At 37.4% G+C, this 23483-nt stretch overlaps 4 protein-coding genes across 23 annotated transcripts in view; 2 read left to right on the forward strand and 2 right to left on the reverse strand.

The window, feature by feature from the left end:
- Positions 1 to 150: 150 nt before the first annotated feature.
- On the forward strand, positions 151 to 16508 carry LOC128875873 (centrosomal protein of 135 kDa). Of its 3 annotated transcripts, XM_054121838.1 has the most exons (20): positions 152 to 373; positions 455 to 1095; positions 1355 to 1655; positions 1735 to 1967; positions 2190 to 2382; positions 2473 to 2639; positions 2727 to 2922; positions 3001 to 3248; positions 3334 to 3435; positions 3518 to 3754; positions 3824 to 3919; positions 3998 to 4227; positions 4329 to 4539; positions 4750 to 4865; positions 13488 to 13767; positions 14468 to 14665; positions 14745 to 14921; positions 15008 to 15210; positions 15325 to 15456; positions 16305 to 16508. In XM_054121838.1, the coding sequence occupies exons 2-20, from the start codon at positions 901 to 903 to the stop codon at positions 16357 to 16359; spliced, it is 3570 nt and encodes a 1189-aa protein (XP_053977813.1). In that variant the 5' UTR covers positions 152 to 373; positions 455 to 900; the 3' UTR covers positions 16360 to 16508. The 3 variants fall into 3 exon arrangements, with proteins under 3 accessions (XP_053977814.1, XP_053977813.1, XP_053977812.1); XM_054121839.1 differs by having other exon boundaries at positions 151 to 1095; positions 1735 to 1904; XM_054121837.1 differs by having other exon boundaries at positions 152 to 1095.
- Positions 4871 to 20665, reverse strand: LOC128875890 (uncharacterized). 13 transcript variants are annotated; one of them, XM_054121877.1, is made up of 14 exons: positions 20418 to 20665; positions 20208 to 20337; positions 15899 to 16079; positions 13871 to 14028; positions 13644 to 13755; positions 12606 to 13580; positions 12156 to 12484; positions 11909 to 12064; positions 10286 to 11288; positions 9679 to 10030; positions 6790 to 6970; positions 6484 to 6677; positions 6044 to 6375; positions 4871 to 5962 (listed from the first exon to the last, which is right to left on the reverse strand). In XM_054121877.1, exons 10-14 carry the CDS (start codon positions 9690 to 9692, stop codon positions 5262 to 5264), a joined length of 1422 nt encoding a protein of 473 aa, XP_053977852.1. In that variant the 5' UTR covers positions 9693 to 10030; positions 10286 to 11288; positions 11909 to 12064; positions 12156 to 12484; positions 12606 to 13580; positions 13644 to 13755; positions 13871 to 14028; positions 15899 to 16079; positions 20208 to 20337; positions 20418 to 20665; the 3' UTR covers positions 4871 to 5261. The 13 variants fall into 13 exon arrangements, with proteins under 13 accessions (XP_053977852.1, XP_053977849.1, XP_053977850.1 ...); XM_054121874.1 differs by having other exon boundaries at positions 20208 to 20347; XM_054121875.1 differs by having other exon boundaries at positions 12606 to 12807; positions 13053 to 13580; positions 20208 to 20665.
- LOC128875175 (MATH and LRR domain-containing protein PFE0570w-like) lies at positions 16366 to 19691 on the forward strand (the record flags this gene model as incomplete). The annotated part of the gene is made up of 1 exon (XM_054120548.1): positions 16366 to 19691. A coding segment is annotated over one exon (2370 nt), but the record flags the coding sequence as incomplete, so codon positions are not given.
- Positions 20666 to 21416: 751 nt separating the features above from the next.
- LOC128875872 (AT-rich interactive domain-containing protein 2) overlaps positions 21417 to 23483 on the reverse strand; it is a 35980-nt gene continuing 33913 nt past the window's right edge. For all 6 annotated transcript variants that reach the window (XM_054121836.1, XM_054121831.1, XM_054121833.1 and 3 more), the window contains 2 exons: positions 22355 to 22446; positions 21417 to 22274 (listed from right to left, as the gene is read on the reverse strand). In XM_054121836.1, the coding sequence (XP_053977811.1) occupies positions 22154 to 22274; positions 22355 to 22446 (213 nt within the window). In that variant the 3' untranslated portion in view covers positions 21417 to 22153. The remainder of the gene's footprint in view (positions 22275 to 22354; positions 22447 to 23483) is intronic.

Raw genomic sequence — 23483 nt, forward strand, 5'->3', positions numbered from 1 at the left:
CTATGTTCGCTACAAACTTGGACGATTTGCCACCGATGGCGCCACTATGGCGGTTGGAGTTCTGATCTTAGCTTCCAAAATTCTACATATTCATTTAATTTTACATCGTAATTATCATAATTCAACATCAAATTGTTGATTTCTGCACTAACAAATTACTGACATCAAGTTTTTTAAATAAATGAAAATACTGAAAAAACGTGGCGCCATCTCTCGGCAAACTTCCTAAGTTTGTCGTGAAATAGTTCCCACCTCGTGCCGCTAGATGGCGCCATAAATGTGAAATATCGATTACTGTTACTGTTTTTATTTAAAGTACATGAGCCTTTCTTGCTCATTTCGTACCACTGTGTGCACAATTTCTATTACAAAGGTATATAAACTTTACCTTACATAGTTTCTTACTACTATTCCTAATGAAAATATTGAAAACATGAATTCGAAAATTCGATAGATACTACTGACCTACGAGCACGGAATGGGTAGACGGGCACTCGTACGAGTGTATACACATGTATATAATACTGGTCTAAATCCACCGAACCAAGTATATATGCAGTGTATCAAAACAATAACGCAGTGTAAATAAAAATAATAAAGCAAAGCACTGAACTGATATATATTAAATTGTTATTAGAGGATATCTATAATCGCTATACTTATTTTTAGACGAGTACGGTAGCTCTCTGGTGGGGTATATTACTTGTAAATTATATGATAAATATAATTAAATTTATTTTGAAATAAATTTTACATAAATGTACATACCAGTATACACGCTAGTACCTTTAAAGAAGACTTTGCAAGTGTTATGTAAATATGAATGCTATAGTAAAATAACATAACTCGGAAATAACAAGGGTTTGACAAATAATATAAAAAGAATTATTTGTAAACTCAATGAAAATGAATACAGATGATGATTTCAATATAGCAGCTAGATATAGAACCATTCGTAAACATTTAGATAGTTTAGGATACAAGTATGCACTTTCTTTGGATACTCTTCCTTTGATAGAAAAATTGCTGGCTGATCTTATACAAACAACCGAAAGCTTGAAGCATTTTAAAAGTATCGCACAAGAAAACATTGAGGTACGTACTCGAGGATTTGTGACTTAAGATTACTAGATTTTTAACTGTTAAATATAATTTGTTTAATATTATGCAAATTTGATTAATTACGAGTTATTATGTCCTCTATATAAAAGTTGTATAATGTCAAATTGACACTGTCAAAGTTCTATTAGTTGTTTGGTGAAATGTGAGGAATCCTTTAGTAGAACAATCGATAGCAAAGTATACAAAGATTGGCGTATGTTTATATAATATAATTTCTTCTATGCATATGTAGGCGCATTCACAGTTACAATTGGCAGTTGATCCTTATAAATGTGACAATGCAAGACTAGTACAAGAATGCAATCAGCTTCACTCAGAATTAATAAAAGGAAAGGAATGTCATCAAAAGCAAATTAGAGATTCTAAGAAAGAAATATATAAATTAGAACGCGAGTGTAATGATCTTCAATTGGCATCTTCGCGCAATTTACAAAGAATTAAAGAACTGGAGACTGAATCTTCTAAGAAGTCGAAAAAAATTTTGGAACTCCAAGGAAAATGTTTAAAGCCAACTATTAACAATGTGGGATTAGGTAAGCAGTTTCTATCCTCTTACGTATTTGAACTTACATTTTTGTACAATCAAAATTGTATTTGTTGTAATTGTTGCAGCTTCTAAAAAACGATCTTGTTATCCACTTCGTAAAGCGATTCTAGAAAGCGAACCATTACCAAAAACAGGAGCTAAAACGAATCCATTGCCAACTCTAAGTACAGCAGAACCAAAAATTGTTGATTTACTCAACATGGCGGATCATAAAATGAATTGTTTAACTGTGGAGGTAACAAAATTAAAGGGAGAACTCTCATTGCAAACTGACAATGTACAGACGCTAAAAAGTCAGGTATATTACCGACAATTGTATCTGCATGACTTTGAAGTGTTTCGGGTTGTAGTTTGGAACTTTTTAATTTTCATTGTACCACACGAATGTGCTTGTAACCACTTCCTTGCGGTAATATATCTCTAAACATTAAACGTATATCCATTTCAATTTATAAATTTGAATACAAGTAGAATAAAAAATATATGAACGTAAAAGCTTTATAAAAATGTATATTTCTAGTTAACTGCCAAGGAGAAAGAAATTATACGATTAAAAAAAATGTTAGAAGGGGGTAGGCCATATTCTGCAGTTTTTAAAGATTGCGCTTGTAAAAAAAACGAAAATAATTTTATAACATCCAGTGGTCACGTTAGCGCTAACGAATTGCAGATTCTACAACAAGAGAAATTAGAATTAGAACATCGGTTGGAAGGTAATGGAATGAAATTCTTTGGCATATAAAATCAAGATTACTCGAATGTTTATACGGGTTACTTATGTGTGTATTTTATATCTGGTACAGAAGCTTTAAATAAACAACACGATGCTATGTCTCAAGCGCTTAAACTTGCCGATCGAAACGAAGAGTTGGAAAAGGAATTGAGAGACATAGATCACATAGCATTAGCTGTTGAAGCTGATTGCAATTCTGCAGTTAAGGAAAATAATAAAAGAGTCTCTAAACTACAAGTAATTAATGTTTCAAGTACTAATAAATCTCAAGTACGCTATGTTTGTTTCACTGCTAGTATTTTTATGAAATTTATTTTAACTTAGCAAAAGTTGCAAGATGTAACGACACAAATACACGTATTGGAAGGTGAATTAACCGTCGAGCGTAGAGAAGTACAAGAACTGAGAGCAGATCTCGAAGCTTGTAAATTAGAGAAACGTAATATTCAACGTAATTTGGAATCTGCATTGGATGAAAAAAAACAGATGACAGATAGAATAAACAAGCTAACTGTAATTGGTACATAAAATGTCTATTTCTATTTCTATTTCTATTTTATACCCGATAAGCCTTTAAATGTATTCAATAATTTCGCAGAAAAGAATTTAAATGACGAGATAGAAAGATTGGCCAAAGAGAATGAGAAACAAAGACAAGATGTTATTCAGTTACAATATAGCAATAAACTGTTAAAGGAACAGATACATACAAAGGAATACTTAACAAAACAAAATGGTGTAGACATTGGAGAAGTATATAAAGAGAGAGTTCTCCAAAATGTGAATGGTATCGAGTATGAAAGTATATTAAAACAATTGGACAAGAAAGAAAGTCAAATACATAGTGTACGTACCATAAAAAAAAAAATATTGTTGTACATATTTATCATATTTAAAATACTTCAAATATATTTATTGAAATTTACTTCAGTTGGAACAAACAGTCGAACAGATGAGGAGAGAACGTGATTTTTATAAAGACGAGTGTAACAACACCAAAGATTACCATAACGAAGCAATTAAAAAGGATAACGTAAGATTTTTGGATTATTAACTGTATTTGTTTAATTATTCGTTCAAAAATCGATATGGTAAATATTTAATGCTTTTAATAGGATGATTTATGGAGACGAATTCGAGAATTAAAACGTCACCTAAGCGAAAAGGAAAATGCATTGGACGAATTACAACGCGAGAAGAAGGAATTAATTCGTGAGAAAAGCAATTTAGAAACACGTCTAGAAAATTACAAAACTGAGGAAAAAATATCTCATCGAGCGTGCAATGCGTGTAAACACGGTACTTTGTGCAAGTGTTCTCTATCAAATATGAGGGACGCTAGCAAAATGAAGGTAAGAAATCGCAAATAATTTGTTGTAAAGATTATTTATATAATGAACATATAATGAACGGCCTTCCAGGGTACCATTGAACATTTAGAGCACGAACGAGACATAGCACGAGCCGATGTTGAACGTTTAATAGAGGAACGTGACGCGTTACGTGAAAGATTGAAGGTAATTGTATTATTTAGGTAATTGTATGAATCGAGAAACGATTAAAAAGATGCGAACGCGTTTATTAATGGTCGATAGATGGCTGCAGAAGCGCATACGTCCGAGCAGCGACGTCTTAGAGAAAATTTGACCGAAGTAGAAGCCCGCGTAAAGCAGATAGAGAAAGAACGTCAGGAACTTTTACTTAAACAAGGAGCACGAAAAGCAACGATAAATGGTTTGGAGGATCAGCTACAAGACCTGCGAGAAGAATTAAAACGGACCAAGCAAGAATTGGGAACGCAACGCACCCAGTATTTTCAACTTCGGTATATGTTTTTTTCTTTTCTTTGGCTAGAGAACTAAATTTACTATTAGATTTTACCTTGGTACGATGTAGTTGGTTCTTTAAATCGATGAATGTATGTAGAGCGCTTCAAGATCAAACTGATCAGGCATTGGGAGATGCACAGAATCAATTAACGCAATCGGAGTCTGAATTGAATAAGGCGTTGGATCGCAATAGAACAATGGAGCGACTGCAGTTGCAGCTAGAAAATCAAGTGAGAGAATTCCAGGAAGAAATTAACAACTACAAAGCAAATATGACGCATTTGGATCACGAAAAGGATCAATTGTTGGTGAGTGAAGTACTGTTTTTGTTTTGAGTAAAGATTAGATCTCGTTATTTGATCCGTATACATAAAATTAAAGTGACATAAATGTGAACGCGTTATTATTATTTGGCGCGTATTCGAGGTGTAGCGTATTTAAATACACTGTTACTTTTCCGCGTAGGAGCTAGTTGAAAGAAAAAAATGAATATTATGTAACGAAATAATGTTTGTCAGATGGTATTGGATGAGAAGACGGAGAAAATAGCTGGCTTGGAGAGAGAAATAATGGCGAAGGATCAAGAATTGATGGGAAGCGAGCAACAAATTCACGAACTGCAACACAAAAACGAGTGAGTATTTTTCTGTTTACAAGGTATGATATTTCTTATTCTTAAAAATGAATCATATTTGGAAAGTAGGTATTGCTATAAATTACATATATTTACAAATCGATCATTGTTTCGAGGGTACTATGTATAATGAAAAGGTAAGTAATTAAAAGTAAGTTTACGCGATAGGTCTCGAAGTGTTTGAATACAGAAAATAAAAATGGATTGAAATGACGCGAATTTTGATAGTTTTAAGAGATTAAATAAATAGGAATGGTTACGAAACGGAGACGTAAAAATGAAAAGTAGCTTAACGCATAAGATTTGTACAGTACTATTTACAGGTATTATTTAAAAATATGCATAATTTGCTTCATCACTAGCGCTAACGAGCGCGCATAGTCTGATTTGTCTGACTCAAAAGTTGATCAATTTAACATTTTCGTTGAGAAACTTTGCTAAACTCACTGTAGGTGGCTCACAGCCACCCGAAGAAAGGAGATCGTTACTTTCTACTTCCGAGACTTGGGAAGTTTCCGTGATTCTTTTGTATCCAGGTCTGCATTCGCAGCTAGCTCTTGATTCCGATTCGTTTTCCCATAAGGTCGGTTTTGGCATTCTTTTTGGAAGCAGCCACTCTCCTGCTGTACACGGACCTTGCGTATATAATTTGTAGCAAGTTTTATTTATCAGAACCATCCCTGGGATAGACTCGCAACTATCGTTGCTGTCCTCGGTGCACTTTCCAGAGTCCTTGAGCGCCTTGGTGCATCCGCACACTCCGTTGTAGCTAATTCCATCGATAGATGGCCTCACATTGTAATCGTACAAGACGATTTGTCCACTCGGGCATGGCCCTTTACTTCCTATCTTATAACACGTTTTCTCTCGAGGAAAGTACAATCGGCCACGTTTGCAGGGCGTAGGAACACAAGTCGTGGAATTTATTAACATGCGACCATATTCGCAAGGTCCCCTCGTATAAAGCCTATAGCAGAGTCCATTATCATAGAGAACATGATCCGGTTTACAGACACATTTAGCTCGAATTATAGCTTCATTGGCTATCGTATCCGTTACCACAAATTGATGTCCTTTCAAGCATGGACCGATGCCACCTGTATTCAAGTATTAATAAGCCATTAGCATCGAACGATTGTACTATTTTATATTTTATATGTTACTATATATATTCTCACCTAACTGGTAGCACATTCCAGTTGGTTCATGGTAATGAGGTAGTTCGGAATGGCAACCGCATTCACCACCCGGTAAAAATAAGTGTCCAGGTTCTGTACACGGGCCTTTGGTGTAGTGTTCGTGGCAACCTCCCACCGTTCCTGGCCAATGATACTTTCCAAGTTCACCCGTCATCGAACAAGAACATATCGTCAATCCATGTTCGTCCGTAGTAACGAGTTCACCTTTTGGACACGGTCCTCTGCTGAATAAAGGGTAGCATTTCTCATCCTTGGGCCAATAGACTTGTCCTTTCGCAGGGCATGGTTCTGGATCACGGCAAACGCCCCACCTTTCGTTCAAATTACAATATTTCTTTATATCTCTGAGGTGCAATAGCTCTAAATAAAAAGATTGATCAGCTACAGCTGTTTATCAGGTAGAGTGGCTGTAGTACTACCTAGACTTGCCAGAAGTCTCCGGTACCGGTGCGAACAATTGACCTTTCGGACAGGATGCTCTGGTGTATATCGAATGACAAAGAGCGTCTCTAGGGGACTGCGCAGTTCCAGGTGGACATCTACATTCCGCTATTGTTCCACCTCCGCCTGCTGCTGGTCCTAGTTCCATTGTCTCTGGACACGGTGGTCCGATCTGTCGAAGAAACTCATTGATAATCACTAGGATCCCTTGTAGACAGCACTTACTCTATCGTAAGGATTAAGAGAACGCTCGTGGTTTCTGGAAAGAGAAATGCTACACCTGCCTGGAATATTTTGTAACACTTTCCATCCGGCGGCCAAAATAACAATTGCCAGCCACGTGGTTGGGCGGCACAAGGATTACTCGAGGGGTCCGCCCAAGGTGGACGCATGATTGCAGATCTGACGTTGACCATCAGTGCGAAGCAAATAACGATCAGCGAATACCTTGGACCCCGGTGCTCACTGGAACACACGATACATACAGTAAATTACATTACTATTTGCTTATTGAAAGTACTTATCTGTACGATTAATATTTGGCCAGTTATCGAAACAGCGAAAATAAATAGCGAAATGTTTCTTTTGAAAATCCCGTCGCGATTCCATTGGATACAAAAATAACAGCAAACAGCTATAGCGATTAAAAATTGTAGTCGCGTACTTGGACCTACCTGTACGTAGGTATGTATCGTACGTATGTCAAGATCGAGGGTAACGACAGGGTAGAGGAAAAGCGCGACAGAAATAAAATGACCATACTTTCACTGTTTCGCTATGGCAATGGCATTGTCCCTGGTGGCAGGGCTCGAGATGACGACTCGCATGTAGAATAGGAATATCGTCTTGTGCGTTTCACCATTCGCAAACTGAAAGCAAAAGCAAAAACACTCGACTCTTTTTTTCTCTGTTTGACATTGACCATTACGAACGGCAATCGATCTTAAACTGCGCTCGATGGCTCGTTGTACAGCATTGGTACCTAGTCGAATCACGCATTTTTTTCAATTATTCAGACTAACTTTAATTCAACAGCTTTCTCGTTCCGTTTGCAAATGGAATTACATTACGTTACACGAGGTTCTCGTGAAATTACACGCAGCTTTGGTAATCTCTTTTGATGCAATCTCGTCGTTGACGAATTGAAATTGTTCAAATTGCCAATTTGGCTACTCTTTTTATTAGAAAAATCCAGCAAGTAATTAAGAATGTAAGGAACCTTGGCACTTGAATTCCAACAGCTGTAGAGCAAGCTTTCTTCCACGACTTTCCACCGCACTGGTAGAACAAGTCCTACACACGGATAATCGTTTATTGCTCTCGTCTGTAAACTCACCGATGCCTTTTTTAGTCTCATTGTCAGCTAGTATTTACAGCGGTATCGGAACGATCAAATTGTTAGATATTCCCTGATAACCGAATGATATCGTAGTATAACGTAACGCGAACGCGAACGTTTCGCTTCGAATCGGATCGTTAAGAAAAGTCGCGTAATCATAATCATTCATCGCGAAGAACTCTGCCGCAGATTGCGGAATATCGTGCTTCCTTTTCCGGTGTAATTCTTGCTCTTCATTGGCAAACCAGTGTGACGAGTTGCGCAAATAAAAGGTGAGAGTGTAGTAACGAATAAAAAGTAAAAGTAAAAAAGGTACAGGTAGCTACTACCTACTGCCTACACGTTCATGGTTTGATACGTATACGCGTTAATGGTTCGATGCGAAATAAACATTCGAACAAAGGTCTAAGTCTGAGGTGATAGTTTACGATAGGATAATTGAATTCGCGATTATCATCGATAATAAGAAAGTCGGTTCTTCTGGTAAAGTACGACACAACAGGAACCAGTTCCCTCTTCCGAGGTAATTGCTTTATCGTGACTAGGTCGTTTGAAACGGAAAGTAAGAGTACTTTTGTTTCACCTGGAATCGTCATCATCCCTCCCCTCCCCTCCCCTCCCCCCCTGCGTGTTGTTAATTAATCGTTCGTTGTAGACGAACGTCGTGTAATTACCGGTTTCTCGTGGCAACGGGGATTTATTGCGTCGGTACTATTGCGTTTACCGCATTTTAATCACCGTAATATATGCTACACGATAAACTGCTATTAATTGCTAATTGAACAAGGTTGCAACGAGGCGGGCGCGCGTTGCATCAACTACCACCGTTAGAATGCACAATTCATAGCAGCAGTTGGTTCGTATCGTTTAATCGTTCTACTAATCTCTCTGCGCACTTCGTTCTACAAACTTTGTACAATGAAGTGTTCGGAATCACGTAACTATGGTGACAAAGTTTGCAATAATGGTGGCAGTATGGACGTAGAAAATTATTGGTGCGTGGGTGGTTGACGCAACATTTGTACCCTATATGGCGTGATGTTCGTATCCCAGTTGGTACGAGGAACATGTGATAAAATCGTCGGTTGTGTTTACCGCTAATTGTAAGAGAAGCACTCAAATTATGCATTCGGCAAACGTTTGCTCGCAGCGTTGTTTGGCTCGCAAAGATGACAGACGATGTAATAGGTACGATTTCATTTATTTCTCGGTGAATCTATTAAATTATTACTATTTTAATAATAATTACAAACTCGATTTCTCGAACCTCTGTTACGCTAAAATCACCCCCGTAATTCGCTATGCTATTCGAAGCAAGATACATACATACATACATACGTGTATATGCGATGATGTTGTACTTGTAACAACAGATTGAATTTTTCATATCGTTTCAATTTGAATAGCACCCGACGCGACGCCGACGCGACGCCGACGCATCGCCGTCTCACTTCGCCATCGCTTCGTTCACGTATACGGTCTACGCTCCCTTTCAGTTTTTACGAGCGTTGCGCAACACGCTCTGTAATACCCGATCAAAATCGAAAGAGTTATGTCAGTAGCAGACTATATCATATTATACAGCAACCGTTCTATAGCCTCCCTTTAGTTAAAGTTCCCTTAAGTAACTCTGCCTAACACCGCGGCGATACACTCGATCGACATCGGCATGCATTCATTGCCGATTCGAGGCTGACGATTACTCGATCGTTACACTTTTAATTTATCGCGAAACTTTATGTCGATTCCTTAATTTGATATTATATCATTTAATCGAATAACAAGTCGTTTCCAAACATTGTTTAAAAAGAATATTTCTTGTCGTTCGACTTACAACGAGGTTTTCATGATGAGAATGTTTAAAGCGACCCAGTCACAAGTTATCACATCACAGATTGGCTGTAGGTAGTGTTCACCGTGTCCTTTTATTGCGATCGTTTGACATCCTGCGTATCGAGACGGGGTGTGCACACCGAACGAAAACGATGGTGTCGGCTCGGTCACCACGGCGAGACTGAAACACCAACTTGGAATCACCTCTACGGCTTCGCGGCTGTTACGGGTTACCTAACTTCCCCGAGACAAGAATCGAATCTCTTGGCTCAGCTACCGCTGTTGTTTTTTCTCTCTTTTTCTTTTTCTTTTTCTTTTTCTTTTTTCGGTAGTTTCGAGCAGCGCCGATAATTCTGTTAGAAAAAAAAGGGGGAAACATATTATAATTCTACCCGTGCAGCGCTCGCAAAGGTTTAGACGGATTTTTTCAAATTGACGTGAAATTAGAATGAAATGGTTTGAAATGCAAGTAATGACCTTTAAACGTAACCATACGTTAGCCGTTGACATCGATTCTGTTCCTTTGTATTCATTGTAAGTCTAGTTTAACCTGTTTGCGCGGTATCTTGAGAATTTCGTTGAATTTTCCGAAAAAGAAAAGTAAATACCGTGCGTGGGCTCTGGTAACGTTCGATGGTAAACGGGGAATAAAGTCATGCCCGAATGTTTCCCAATAGAATCGGAATCCAGTGTCGCAGTCTTACGGATCACTCTGACCGGTATCCTCGGGTCGAAGCCATCGAAGCCCTTCCAAGTGGATCGTCGATTCCCTTGAAAATGTCCAGTTGCGAAAGAATTCGCGCAATCGCGCGAGACTTTCATCGTCGTTCGACCTACGAAAGGTCGCGCTACGTTCGTGAAAAGAAACATCATCGTCGGCGTCGGAGTAAGCTTTCGTTACGCATACGTTGCATAATTCGGAAGAACCAGCCTCCGGGTGGATCTGTTAACGGGAAAAACATGATCGTTCTCGACATCGGAGTCTTTTCGCGTACGCCTGTAACGTGGGCTCATTCGACACCTTTAACATTTAGAGCGACGCAAACAAGTAAACAGCCGACGCTATTCGAAATAACTTGTCGGCACTTGACATACCAACTAAATACTTTTTAAAGTAACCAAGGATGATACTATAAATTACCTTTACAAACGTATAATACCGATTATATTTGTTCCGATAAAATGTTACCCACCTCTGATTGCGAGACAAAGAATCGATACTCTTACCGAATAAAGAACATGTGCCCGAAGGAGTGCATCGCCCTAAGCGCACACTAGCGCCTGCCGGTGTACACACTGTTGGTAGCGTATACCAATCATCCCGACCAGAATTCTATCTACGGTTCCCAATGTCAAAACGAACGCCCTTAGAGATGCCGTTCACCTTTACCGTTACCGGTAAAGGGCATTGTACGGTTCCTCGAAATGCAGGGAACGTCAACACGCGAGAGGCGCTCGCAACAGGATGCAGAAGAAGAACCGTTGTACTCTTTCTCTCTCTCTCTCTTTGTCGAGGCTCCTAGAGATTACGTGATCTATCTGAAAGCTGGACTCGCTAGTCGCTGCTACCTCGAATCTCGATACTGGCTACTTTTCGGTCCGAGGGTGCCTCTAAAATACCAAGTAGAGCTTTGACAATGAGTAACAAGTACGAGACGCAAAGCGCGAGGAATTTTTCAAGTCGCTCAAGGAATCGTTCTTCTTCTATCAAGGACGAGATTAACGATGCTTGGTTAGAAGAATAAATTAATGAAATTTACAAGGTTGGTATGAGACGAGCAAGGCATAACGTTCTCGATGTTCCAGCGAAAAAAATGAAGAAAAAAATGTATAGATACACCAGCTCGAATTCTAATTTGTAACCAGTTGCAAAAAGAATCGAGATTCCATTGAACGGTGCGCATTTGCCTGCACGCGCACATTACGCGCTCATTGAACGAACGTAACTGTAAATTGGAGGGTTCCATCGTTGATCCTTGGTTATGAAAGTACCGTCTCCGGGAAAATGAGTAATCTCTTGCTGCGATTAAACGTAGGGGAAATGGGAACCGGAGTAAACTTTCGCGGTGATTTCATTGGTACACGTGACACATATGAGAACTTGGGTTTACATAAATGCTCCAAGTCACCGCTCAGTTGTTCCTTGGTAGCTTGTACTCCTTTCTGGCCCGAGCGGAAACAAACTCTCGACCTTTGCGTTACATATTTATAAAACGATATTACCACATTACCTTTACGATTATCCTGCGACGCCGACGCCGACGCCGACGCCAACTCTGTCGCGTTAAACGCTAACAATAACAGACCGTTCTACCGAACCCCCAAACACGCTCTGCTATCCATGGCATTTTTCCTCTCGCTGTAGCGTCGAGTAGCTAATTTTCATTCTGTGAACGCAAATACTGTAGAAATAGAGAAAAGTACATCGATCTATATAGACGTTAGCGTATCGTAAGACAAAGGGCTGGATTTACTTACGCGATCGATGTTTGCGGTAGTTTCGTGCTGGTGCTTCTTCTATCTGCGTACAGAAAATCGCGATGAATTTATTTCCAATTTACTTCCGTCTGTCGTCCATTTAAATAACAATTGTTCATGATTACGCTACGTAACGGTATCGCTAATTAAAATTCATTAGTTGCGTAATTTGGCGTATTAATTAGAATTAAAAGAAGCGTTCTTCTCAACGCGTTTCCTTCGCGAGGTCCGTGACACAATTTCGGTCATTATCGTACAAGAACGATCGATTGTTAACATCCTGCTTGTTAGAGTGCTGTGTTACCGATGTTATCGCTTGCAAAATTCACCTGAAATTGAGGATTACGGATCAGTGACGAGGGCAAATGTAATGTGCTCGCAAACAGCTACCGTCGATTTGTCAGATCGTTTCGAGGTCATTTTCGCTTTCGTATCAAGGAAAATACGTACATCTCGAATGGCTACGGAACATAGAAGGAAGCTGCAACGCCGAGGAAGGACGTCGAGATGAGAGAAAGTCGTCTGTTCGATGTACGGACTGTTGAAACTTTTTCTTTCTCGAATCGTGGCAACTATGCGCTCGCGCGTTACCTCGCTTACGTAATGATGCATCGACGCGTAATCCAGACAGAATAATCGATAATCGATTAACCTACGGCCAAACACAGCACAGTATCCCTTTGAACGTCATTGGAAATTTCTATTTGTCGTTGCATAATTTACACGTGACAGTTATTTCATAATAAAAAAAGCGATTTTTCGAATCGCGTTTCTTACAGAAATCCAACATCTCCACCGAACGAGCCGAGGGGCGAGCGCCGAGCCGTCGCGTTTAGTAACGCGAGGCGCGCAACGCCATGCTTAAAGATTTTTTCATCGGCTTTCTATTGTACGTACCTTGTCTCTCCTGTCCTTACGTATTCAGCATTTAGCCTCTAATAAAGTCGTTTTCGTCGCTACGTGATCCACAAGCGAAAGAAAAACTGATGGGTAAGCTGATCCACGTACATACATATAGTATACATACGTATACTCGTATAGTTTGAAGAAAGGATTAAGCAACTTGGGCCCGATAGGCGCCTAATTCGACGTCGGCGTCGTTCGCGTTGCCCTTGTCCTCTTTCCAGAACTATGCTTGCGCCATGAGGGATGAGTGCGCGATTCGCATAACCGACTAGACACGGATGAAATATTAATACTACGATGTACGATACGCAGAAACTCGACCGGACTCGTTAAAATCCCTCCACTTCTGCGTGGCCTTTGAAAATATCTATCCGTTTCTGTTGACGCAACCTTTACTTCGACTTGCAACTTTTTCTTTTGCGACAGAATATGCGTCGACCAGAGCGCCGAGCAGGGAAGACAGCTGAGGTCGATGCAACTGGAAATTGAGAATCTCGAACGACAATTACAATCGGCTACCTACGACAGAGAGAACGCCATTCAGGAAAATAGGAGAGTTCAAGATGACTTGGCCGCGGTTACCTGCCAAGTGAGAACCATGCAGCGCGAATTGGATGCAGCTCGCGCCGAGTCGTACGATCTCAAGAGACAACTGCAAACGTATGTCAGCGAGGTGCGGCGAGCAGAGGAACTCCTCAACAGAAAGGTGATTTTCATTATTTTTATTCTCTGCGTTTCTTTCGTATAATATGATAATATTCAAAGAGAAATTAACAGAAAAAGAATGTTGGTGCTTGATATACATATACCGAGTAGAATGGCAATGTTATATAGGTAGCTGGCTCGAGCTGTGTCATCGAAACTGTTGGAGATAGAAAACGTGAGCGATTGCGTATCGTGTCGATGACCTCGCCGATTTCAACGGCCTCCAAGTACGTTGTTGGAGGGGCAAGGTCACCCTAGTGTCCTGAAACAACCAAAGATTTCTTGTTAGCATAAAGCCACGCATCCGATTTACAATTATTTCGATAGTAACATTCACGAAATGATATTTTTCTATAGTATCGATGATTAATGAGCTAGTTTAATTATCAACGAAAGATCACGTAATCTGCCACTTGAATGTTTTTCCTATCGAACCACCCCTGACACCAGGCAACCCGATTCTTGCCCAAGACTCAACGTCACGCCTGTAAAGGCGCCATTTCGTGCTGTATCTCGAGCTTTTCAATAATCTTATCTCAAAGACCAACATCGACTAACCATAAGTTTTTCCTATCCGATACACTTGGAGATCGTTGAATGTAGAGGACTCTGTTAACTCGTCAACTATCCGATTATTCTTTTTACAGGTGTTATTCTTTCTCTTTGTATCGTCTCTAATGCAACGCACTGGTCGTTTGTAGGAAAACGAAAGATCAGAGATGCTGAATCACTTCAGAAGTCTAAGTTTGGAGGCAACGGTTTTGGAGAACAACAATCACAGTTTGGAGTCCGAAGCAGCAGAGGCCAGAGGAGCCCTACAAATCGCCAAGGATCAGTTGTTAGATATGGAACGGCAACTGGCGGATAAAGATGGTTTGATAAGAGGCTACGAAACACAGGTTCGCTCTTGGAAGGAAATGCTTTGTTGTAAAATCATCGAGATTCGTTTGAGAACATCCGTTTCGTTTGATTCCTTAGATCAGCGAGTTGACTCAAAATATTGCCAGCATGGAAACACAGTTACGCCAGCAAGAGGAACAAAGGCACAGGGCAGAAGCTGATTTAAATGCTGTTAGAGATCTCTGTGTAAAGCTGGATCAACAGAAGGAAACGCTTGTGCAGCAGCTCGACGATAAGGATGCGCTAAAAACACAGGTGAGTATAAAACTTAGTAAAGACAGCTTGCCGTTGGTAACTTTAAAAACAAGTCATTTCGTCATTTTTATCCATGGGTCTTTCAGTATGACATGCAGATAGCCAAATTGAAAGCAGACCAGACTATAATTCAGGAACAAATGAACAGAGATCGCGCGACAGTGGAGCGCCTCGAAATGCTTTTGGATCAAGCGAGGCAGGAGTCTATAACCGTACAGGCTAACAATCAGGAACTCCAAAATGAGATGACCAGATTGAGACAAAAAATGTCTGACCTGCAAAATAAATTGTAAGTGACGATAATCTGCTCCTTACAACGTGTAAGGGATATTTTGCTCGAGATCAAAATTGCTAACTTGTGATCAATTTGAAACTGATTTCTTCTTTACGATCGACGTTACAGATCCTCCGAATCGGCGAAATTGCGCCAATATCAAACTCAAGCGGCTGAATATTGCAAACAAATTAGCGAGCTTCGTAGGCAAGTAACGAATGAGAGATTCGATCGGGCGAGAAAGGACGAAGAGAGTCGCAGGTATATACATATATATGTACATGTATATTCGTTGAAACATTAACTGATCGTTGTTGCTCCACTGTTTACAAACAAACTTTGAGAGTACTATTTGAATGATCGGTATCGCATCTTCCTAGACACCTAGAAGGCACTGCTGATCCAATCCTACAAAACACACCTCCACCTTCTAATAACCGTACTCCCCATGGATCCAATGATGCCACGCACAGGTAAACGCAAAAATGTTTAATATCGTAACAGTTCTAAATGCAGAGGTGGATTTAAACAAGTATAAATTATTAGTACTAGTTTCATTCGGAAAGCAAATATTTATTTTCCGCCTCTGCGATAGCGCATCCTCTCGTCTCTCATCATTTATGAAAGAAATTAAACCTACCAGGCAAGTAGACTGGTTGAAGAAACCTTACACCGCGATTCCCCAATTCTCCCGTATACTTACCCCTGTGCAATCGGTAAAACAACGACGTTCCTTTCCCTCGGATTGCAAGTGTTTGCCCTTGAGAAGCGCTGTACGCGGTGCACCGTTCAACAGATTGCCCCTAGTGTCCTCTGCTACGAGCAACCAAGCAGACGCCACAAGGCAGGATAGTTCCGACAACTCCGATAGACACTCGAAACCTCTGTAATCATATAATTCATTATTTTGTATGCGTGTGTAACGATTCGTTTGGTAGCTGTTTTAGTACGACAAGTTTTTCTATACAATAAATAAATTTCAACGTAACAGGGCTTATTGAACTTACAATTAGTGGTGCAACAATAACATTCTATGTTTCACTGGATAATCGATATAATAACGTAAATTTTCATTTCACGAGATTCAGATTCCCTTTCTTTATTTGCAGGTCTTTAAATTCATCACCCGACAGTTTTAACGTAGATTTAAACGTGGTTGTATAAAAATATCGTTTAACATTACCGCCCATCGATAGATATTTACAGAAGAAAAGAAGCGCAGAGCATGATATCACTGACAACAGCTTCAAATTTAACGACTGCTCAAAAGATGTTCACCGTGATGTTCCTTCTATTAACATAATACTAAGATCAGACTGTACGATCGAGTCTAATCGGTATAACTGCTCCCAAAGGGAAACCATTCAAGACAAGAACAACAAATTATTGCCGAAGAACGAAGATTCCGAAAGAACGCTACAAACAGATTTGGAGTCGAGTTTGCAACGGACAGTTCAAAAGAAGAAAGATGCTGTAACTTTTATACAAGTAGACGTGGAAACAAAATATACAAATACACTGGCCAGATCTAAACTTGGACTAATCGAGAACTCGTCGAAACCTACGAGTCACAGGTTAACGCACTCTTGTATTTGTCCTCTGAAATTACCTAATACTAATAAAAATTTGATAGAACATAAGGTACCAAGTGACACGAAAACTTCTTATAATAAACCTATATCAGAGGATAAGCAATTCAAAGATTCATCGGGTGGACAAAGAATGAATTTCTGCACAAATATAAATTATAATTCAACTGACTATCCTTTGAGAAATATAGAAAGAGAAATTGAAGATGGAAATGATACCATAGAAGAAAACTCTGTGGATAATGGTACAACGAATAGTTATTTAAAACCGCGAGAGAATGTTTATCATAGTAAGTTGGAACGAAAACCTAAAAGTACAGTCTTAAAAGGTTTATCTTTCGAAAACATTCCGCACTCTACACTTGGAAATAATTTATCGGTTGCGAAGAGTGCAGATATTTGTACTAACGCAAACTGTAATTCAATTGCCAATGCTACGTTAAAAACAAATCGAAAAGTTGAGCATGAAAACGCAATCAAGGATGAGAAATCTGTGATTACAATGGATAATTATTCAGAGGATCGGAAAAGTGTAAACCGTAATACGGAACCGAAATCGGAAAGACCTGTAGTTACAGTTGATACTACCTTGGATATGCTGCAAAGTATATTGGAAGTAGTTAAGGATGCCAATAATAAAACTATGGTAAAATGCAAAAACATCAAATGTAATTATAAAAATGATATGCAAAACGTGAACAATGTGAAAAGCGAAATTATAGACAATGATTACGAGACGCTGCCGTCAATGGAGTTGATGAAACCAGAATGTATGAGAATGCTAACAGACATCAAAGAACGTACAAAAATGTTGGAAGAACAATTAACCGTTTTGAACAAAGATATAAATATGAAGAAAAGAGTAAATGAAAAGTGTATGGCTATTTCTGAACGCCGTATTGGTCCTACCACAAACATTCAAGATATTTACAGTATTAAACAACAGAGAGATATAATTACTCAGCAGCCAGAGAAGGAAAATGTCTTTATACAAGAGTCAAGTAGTCAAAACGATATCAGACATCTGAAATGTGTGCAGGAGAACAGAAAATTAGAATTGAAAAACATAGTAAAGTTAGGAAAAGTTAAAAAGCACAACTTAATGTCCCAACAAATCGATAAAAGGAAGACGCGTAACCAACAAATTAATGTAGCCAATAAAAATGATAGAGAACAACAGGAAAATAAAAATGAATTGCTCAAGTGCAATAATGTTAATAATTTAAAGAGAATAGAAAATGTACAAGATATTCGTATGTGGTCTGCATCGTCTTCGATTCTGGATCATTCCAACTTTAAACCGCTTACTTCGTCTACACCCACAAAAATGAACTTGGGGAGCAACAAAGAATGTTCTACTCAGACTAATACTCGGTCCGAGAGAGATTCGCAAATGAAACAATTTAAAAAATCTACATTAAACGAATCGATGACCGATTCTTTGAAAAGAGAAGGGGCTGCGATTAACTTGACAAACGCCAACAATGCAAACCAAAATAGTTCAAATTGCCAAGAGAAAACTATTATAATGATGTTATTAACAAGAGGTGTAAGTAACACGCATTTAAAATCCAGATATAAAAAGTTAAAATTTATCAATTTTAGACCGACATGCATTATCGATTCGTGTATCGTGCGTGATCGAATATCGATGAAATCAAAGTTGCCAAAACGTAAAATCCAGATACCCACTGTGTTCAGGGAATTGAAATCCGTAGTGTGTAAAGTCGAGGATCGCGTTGACTCTGAGAAACCTACATGCGACGATTCTATGGCAAAAGATGGCAAAGTATCAGATTTATTAGCCACTGTTTACACGCAGTCGTCTAATTTATACATCACCACTGCCACCTCGGTTTCTCGTGTTACATTTAATAATAATAATAATAATAATAATAATAATTATACTAGAGACAGAGGAGTAAGAACAGGAATTTGTACATTGAGCTGAAAACACGTGTAAAATTCAAACAAAATTAAGATAAATATACAGTCGGTTTTGTAAATCGATGGAGAACAATGTGTCAATTATAGTAATATAAAAATTAAGTTGTTCATGTATCGTCGTATTCTCGTAAATTTTAAATCAAATTGTAAGACTGTACTAGTACTAATAATTAATGTAAACTGTTATTATATTGTACGCATGACTGATATTTTAAGAGAATCGTTTATTTTGTATCTGATTTGCTGAATTAATAAAGACATCATTTGGAATACCGTGGTTGAACTAATATCGAATTAAAAATATCAATATATATATATATATATACTTCTTTTGTTACATTCACAATTAGCGTGTAAGATGACACATTCGACTGGAAATAATATTAATGGATTTCTGGTCAGGTACGCTGAGACATGCTCGTTTCAATAACGAGTATGAACAGAGAATAAACATCCAAAAATGATTTGTATGTTTAATTTTTAATAGTTCTCCTTCGTATTTAGTAATTTATTATATCATTCTTTTATTCCTTTACACATTATGTTATGATCTCGATGATCGTATGAAACGTTGAACATGTAAACTAGGTAATTACAAATAATAAAAATAAAAAGCCTCTCATAAGATTCTCTCTTCGTTCCTAAACGTTCAGCTATTCAATTTGATTTATGTATATATGTATAATGTATAATGTATTTTATATATATATATGTATATCCATAATATATGTATAATTTATATATAAAATACATAATAGAGGCTTGCACAACGTTTTACAGTTTACGGCTGTTATCGTAGAGATATCGGGCTTCCTCGTTACAATACCTCAGCCATTATAATTTTTTCTCTTTCTTAGTGTCCGCTGTGTTTCATCAGTTCGATAATTACAAAAAATTCATACCTTGCAACTCCTACTGTGTCTTGTCATAATCTATTATAATACAGAACTTTCTCACTTCGTTTCGTCCAGACGTTTTAATCTTACACCCTTAAGAGAAATTTATACACAACTCGTAACATCGTGAATGAAATACAGGCATTATGTACAAATATTTATAATCGTATATACATATATATATATACGCATATTTATGTATAGATAAGTATATATGTATATGTATATATAGTTTCCTTTTTCTTTAAACTTTACTTCAAGTACCTGGATAACTCGTCAAACGGTACTCGTAAATGCGAAAATTATTTTTGTCAAGTAATCGTGACGTTTGATTACAGGTAATGTCCTCGGTTCTTTTTAAAAAATCTGCGGAACCGTCAGATTTTATTCGAGAATAAAATAAAACTCACGAATCGAATGGCAATCAGTTGAAAAGTGATCTTCGAATTTGATTTTTTGCGAAAACAAAAACAAAAAAAAAAGAGACAAAGAAAAACAATTATGATTCTGGCGTAATGAACGACCTTGATTAATCAATTGTCAAAACTTTATACGTTCGAAACTGAAATAAAATAATTACAATTGCTGTGTATCTCTTTGCTGAAGACTGCTTTAGAGACTCGATCGAAGAAAACGGTTAAAAGGGGAATTACAGTTGGAAACGATTCCCCTTGGAAAAGAGTTTCCTAACAAGTTTTCCTTCCTCTTCTCTTTTTAGTTCTGAAAATTTGAAAAACACTGGCTTCAACGACATTTAGGCCCTTTTAATTCCAAGTATAAATATACTTACACCTGTATCTATATCACACAGACAACTCGGTAGCGATAATTGATCTTTTAAACTCGAAAGTTGCAGCTTTGCTTGGGTTGCTTCCTCGTTTTCTCTGGCTTCCAACGAATCGTATCTTTTTCTTACGTGTAACAGACGACAAAGTAAATTCGTGGAAAACAATTCAACTTTTCAATATATTCAAGTTTGCCGAAAAAGTATAAAAGATCCCTAAGATGTATTCGAGAAGTCATTGAAGATGAACATGCCTAAAAGTAAAAATTTAGATTAGAGTAGTCTTGCAAGCATACATGTATATGTATAGTATATATATGTATATATATATATATATATGTATACATAACCAAAAGGTTTTCAACTTTTCACGTAGTGCCTCCTCAATGCTTAGAAAAATGTCATTTTACAAAGTAAGAAACAAATATTTTCTTAATCAACGCCACGATATAATAATAGGAATCGTGAAATATTTAAAAAAAAAAAAAAAAAAAAATTATCAATGTACAGTTCGTGACTAGTTTAAGAATGCTTTACTTCGCGTTTCCATATTTTATTTCTATTCACCTGGTTCTTTTCAATTTTTTAAAACATTGGATATCGTTTTGAAAGAATTTAACACACTTAATTTCATAAGTACTAAGTTATACCTTTGGTATCGATTTTATGAGTCGATATTAGTTTACTCTAATTATATTGCGATCTTAATTTTTTTTTAAATTGTTTCTTTGTAGAATAACACTTTTTACATTTTAAAGAGAACTAAAGATACGTTTACACGACTACCCTAAATATAGACTTTTATTTTTGGACAAGTATAGATCTTCCAAATATTTATACGGCTAGAAATTCCCGAGCTAGAAACTGATTTAAAGCAGAAGAGGAATTCTTAGATCGACACGATGGACTCGAGGGCCGGTGTATGCCAACGTTTACACGCTACATGCGACTACCTTGCCAACACGCGTTTGACAGTAAAATTACTCAATAATAAAACAAAAGAGAGACGATAATATAGACATGTAATTGCAATATGCAATTATAAGAAAAAAAAGAGAAAAAAAAAGAAAGATAAATTCCTGGCAAATACATTTCATAAAAAGGTTTCTTTACAATCTAGGTTTTCTTGGTGACTTATGAAAAACATACAATAATAATAATATTAATAATAATTAATAATAATAATATAATATAATAATATAATATTGATTGTAATTAACTATAACGTCCATAAAGTATTTTCTTCGCCCTTTTTTTTTGTACACGATTACTAAAAACATTTCTTCCGCTTCATGTTGAGAAAATAAATATTAATATTAAATTTGAAATATTATCTCGTTTTCTGTTTTTCATTTTTTTCATTATCACTGAATCCGCGTCACTTCAACTACTGTCTTTCGTTCGTGGTTACTAATTACAGTACATTATATTATAGTCTAAATCGGCAAATCGGCTTGCCTAGTAAGTTTATAGGCCTCTTTTAATAATATGGAACATTGCCGTGTCATCCTCTTCCTCTTAGTACTTTCTCCTCTCTTGACCGTTCCTTCCTTCTCGGTTTTAAACGCACAAACACAGTTCTTTCATTGCAATCACGATTGTAAATCTTGTTAACCTTACGATATTACTTCTCTGTTTGTTTTTTTTTTCTTTCTTTCACTTTACACTAAGATTCAAAATAAACAGGTTGATCGCTGCTCGCAACATTAAAGAGCTTTCTCTTAGAGGCCTGGTTCGAGAGGTCACCTATGGCTACTGGTACATTGATCGTTCATATCGTACAAAACTTGTGCGATTGTTCTCGATGATTCCACGTTACTCAATGCCACACCTGCCAAATGTGGTTCGTACGCTCTAAGGTGCCTGAAAAGAAAAATAAACAATAGAGAAATCCGTAAATACAAACAGAAACCCGCTGCGAAAGTACCAAGATAAAATTTCACCTTCTGCCATGTGTTGAATATATGACTAGGTTTCTGAGAATAAGAGCTGCTGTCAATCGAATACTTTTGGTCACTGGACCTTCGTTGTCGTCCTGTTGGAGAAAAAAAGTTCAAACGATTTAGAAATGTAACCATGAGAATATATCTCGATTGTGTATCAAAGTAAAAATATACAAAATGAACTAACTAGTCACACTAGTCTTAATTAATGCCAGAACAAATGTATAATGTATGCACACAAAGATATAGCGATTATTCGATGACGTTTCAAGTAATTAGTCGCAACAATTTTAAACGTTAGCGAAATATTGTACAAATATTGTGATTCGGCGAATATACGTGAAATAATATATCAGAAAGACCACTGGCTTTCCATATTTATACTTCGATACAGCAAACATCAAGCTACCTTTTACATATGAATTCATGTAACATATCGAATTTATGAAATCGTGAAGTACATATCTTGAATGATCATAGCAAATAATTTTAGCATAAAATAAATTAATTACAGCATGCTACGTGAAAACAAAAAGAAAAGTACTCTCGCTTGAAACCATTTGTAAATACAAACACAAGACATTCATACATGTATTCTTTAAATAAATGCTTATTTCCAAGTTTAAAATTTTTAATAACGTTAAGAATATTTACGTCCTTAACAATTTTCAATAAAAAAAATTCCTTGTTACGGTGTCCCTTTAATTACTTCTCACAGTAAAATTTAAAAATGCAATATCAACCAACAATATTTCACATTCGTCAATATCTTGCATCATGTTCACAAGACAAACGTATATTCATTACTATACAATCATAAGTTACCGTAATCGTACAATTACAGACTAATCTCCCGCTCGGAATCTAGTATCCTGAGAAATGTTCTCAGAATCGAGCGTACCCAGCGTAAAAATAGATATTTATTGCGTTCGGGTGCAAGCGCAATTTATAACCCATTCAATGTTCAAATAAAAAATTCTCAAATTACAAGATGAATGTTTCAAAGATGATGTATCCTCCTATGTATCGTAAAGCACAACAAATATATTCTACGTTATGCCACTTAAAATAAAAACATTATACCAACACCCTGTCCATCACGCATACTTCAACTGCGTGAACACATAGA

Source organism: Hylaeus volcanicus, chromosome 4 (genome assembly GCF_026283585.1).
Source record: "Hylaeus volcanicus isolate JK05 chromosome 4, UHH_iyHylVolc1.0_haploid, whole genome shotgun sequence".
NCBI classification, from domain to species: Eukaryota; Metazoa; Arthropoda; class Insecta; order Hymenoptera; family Colletidae; genus Hylaeus; species Hylaeus volcanicus.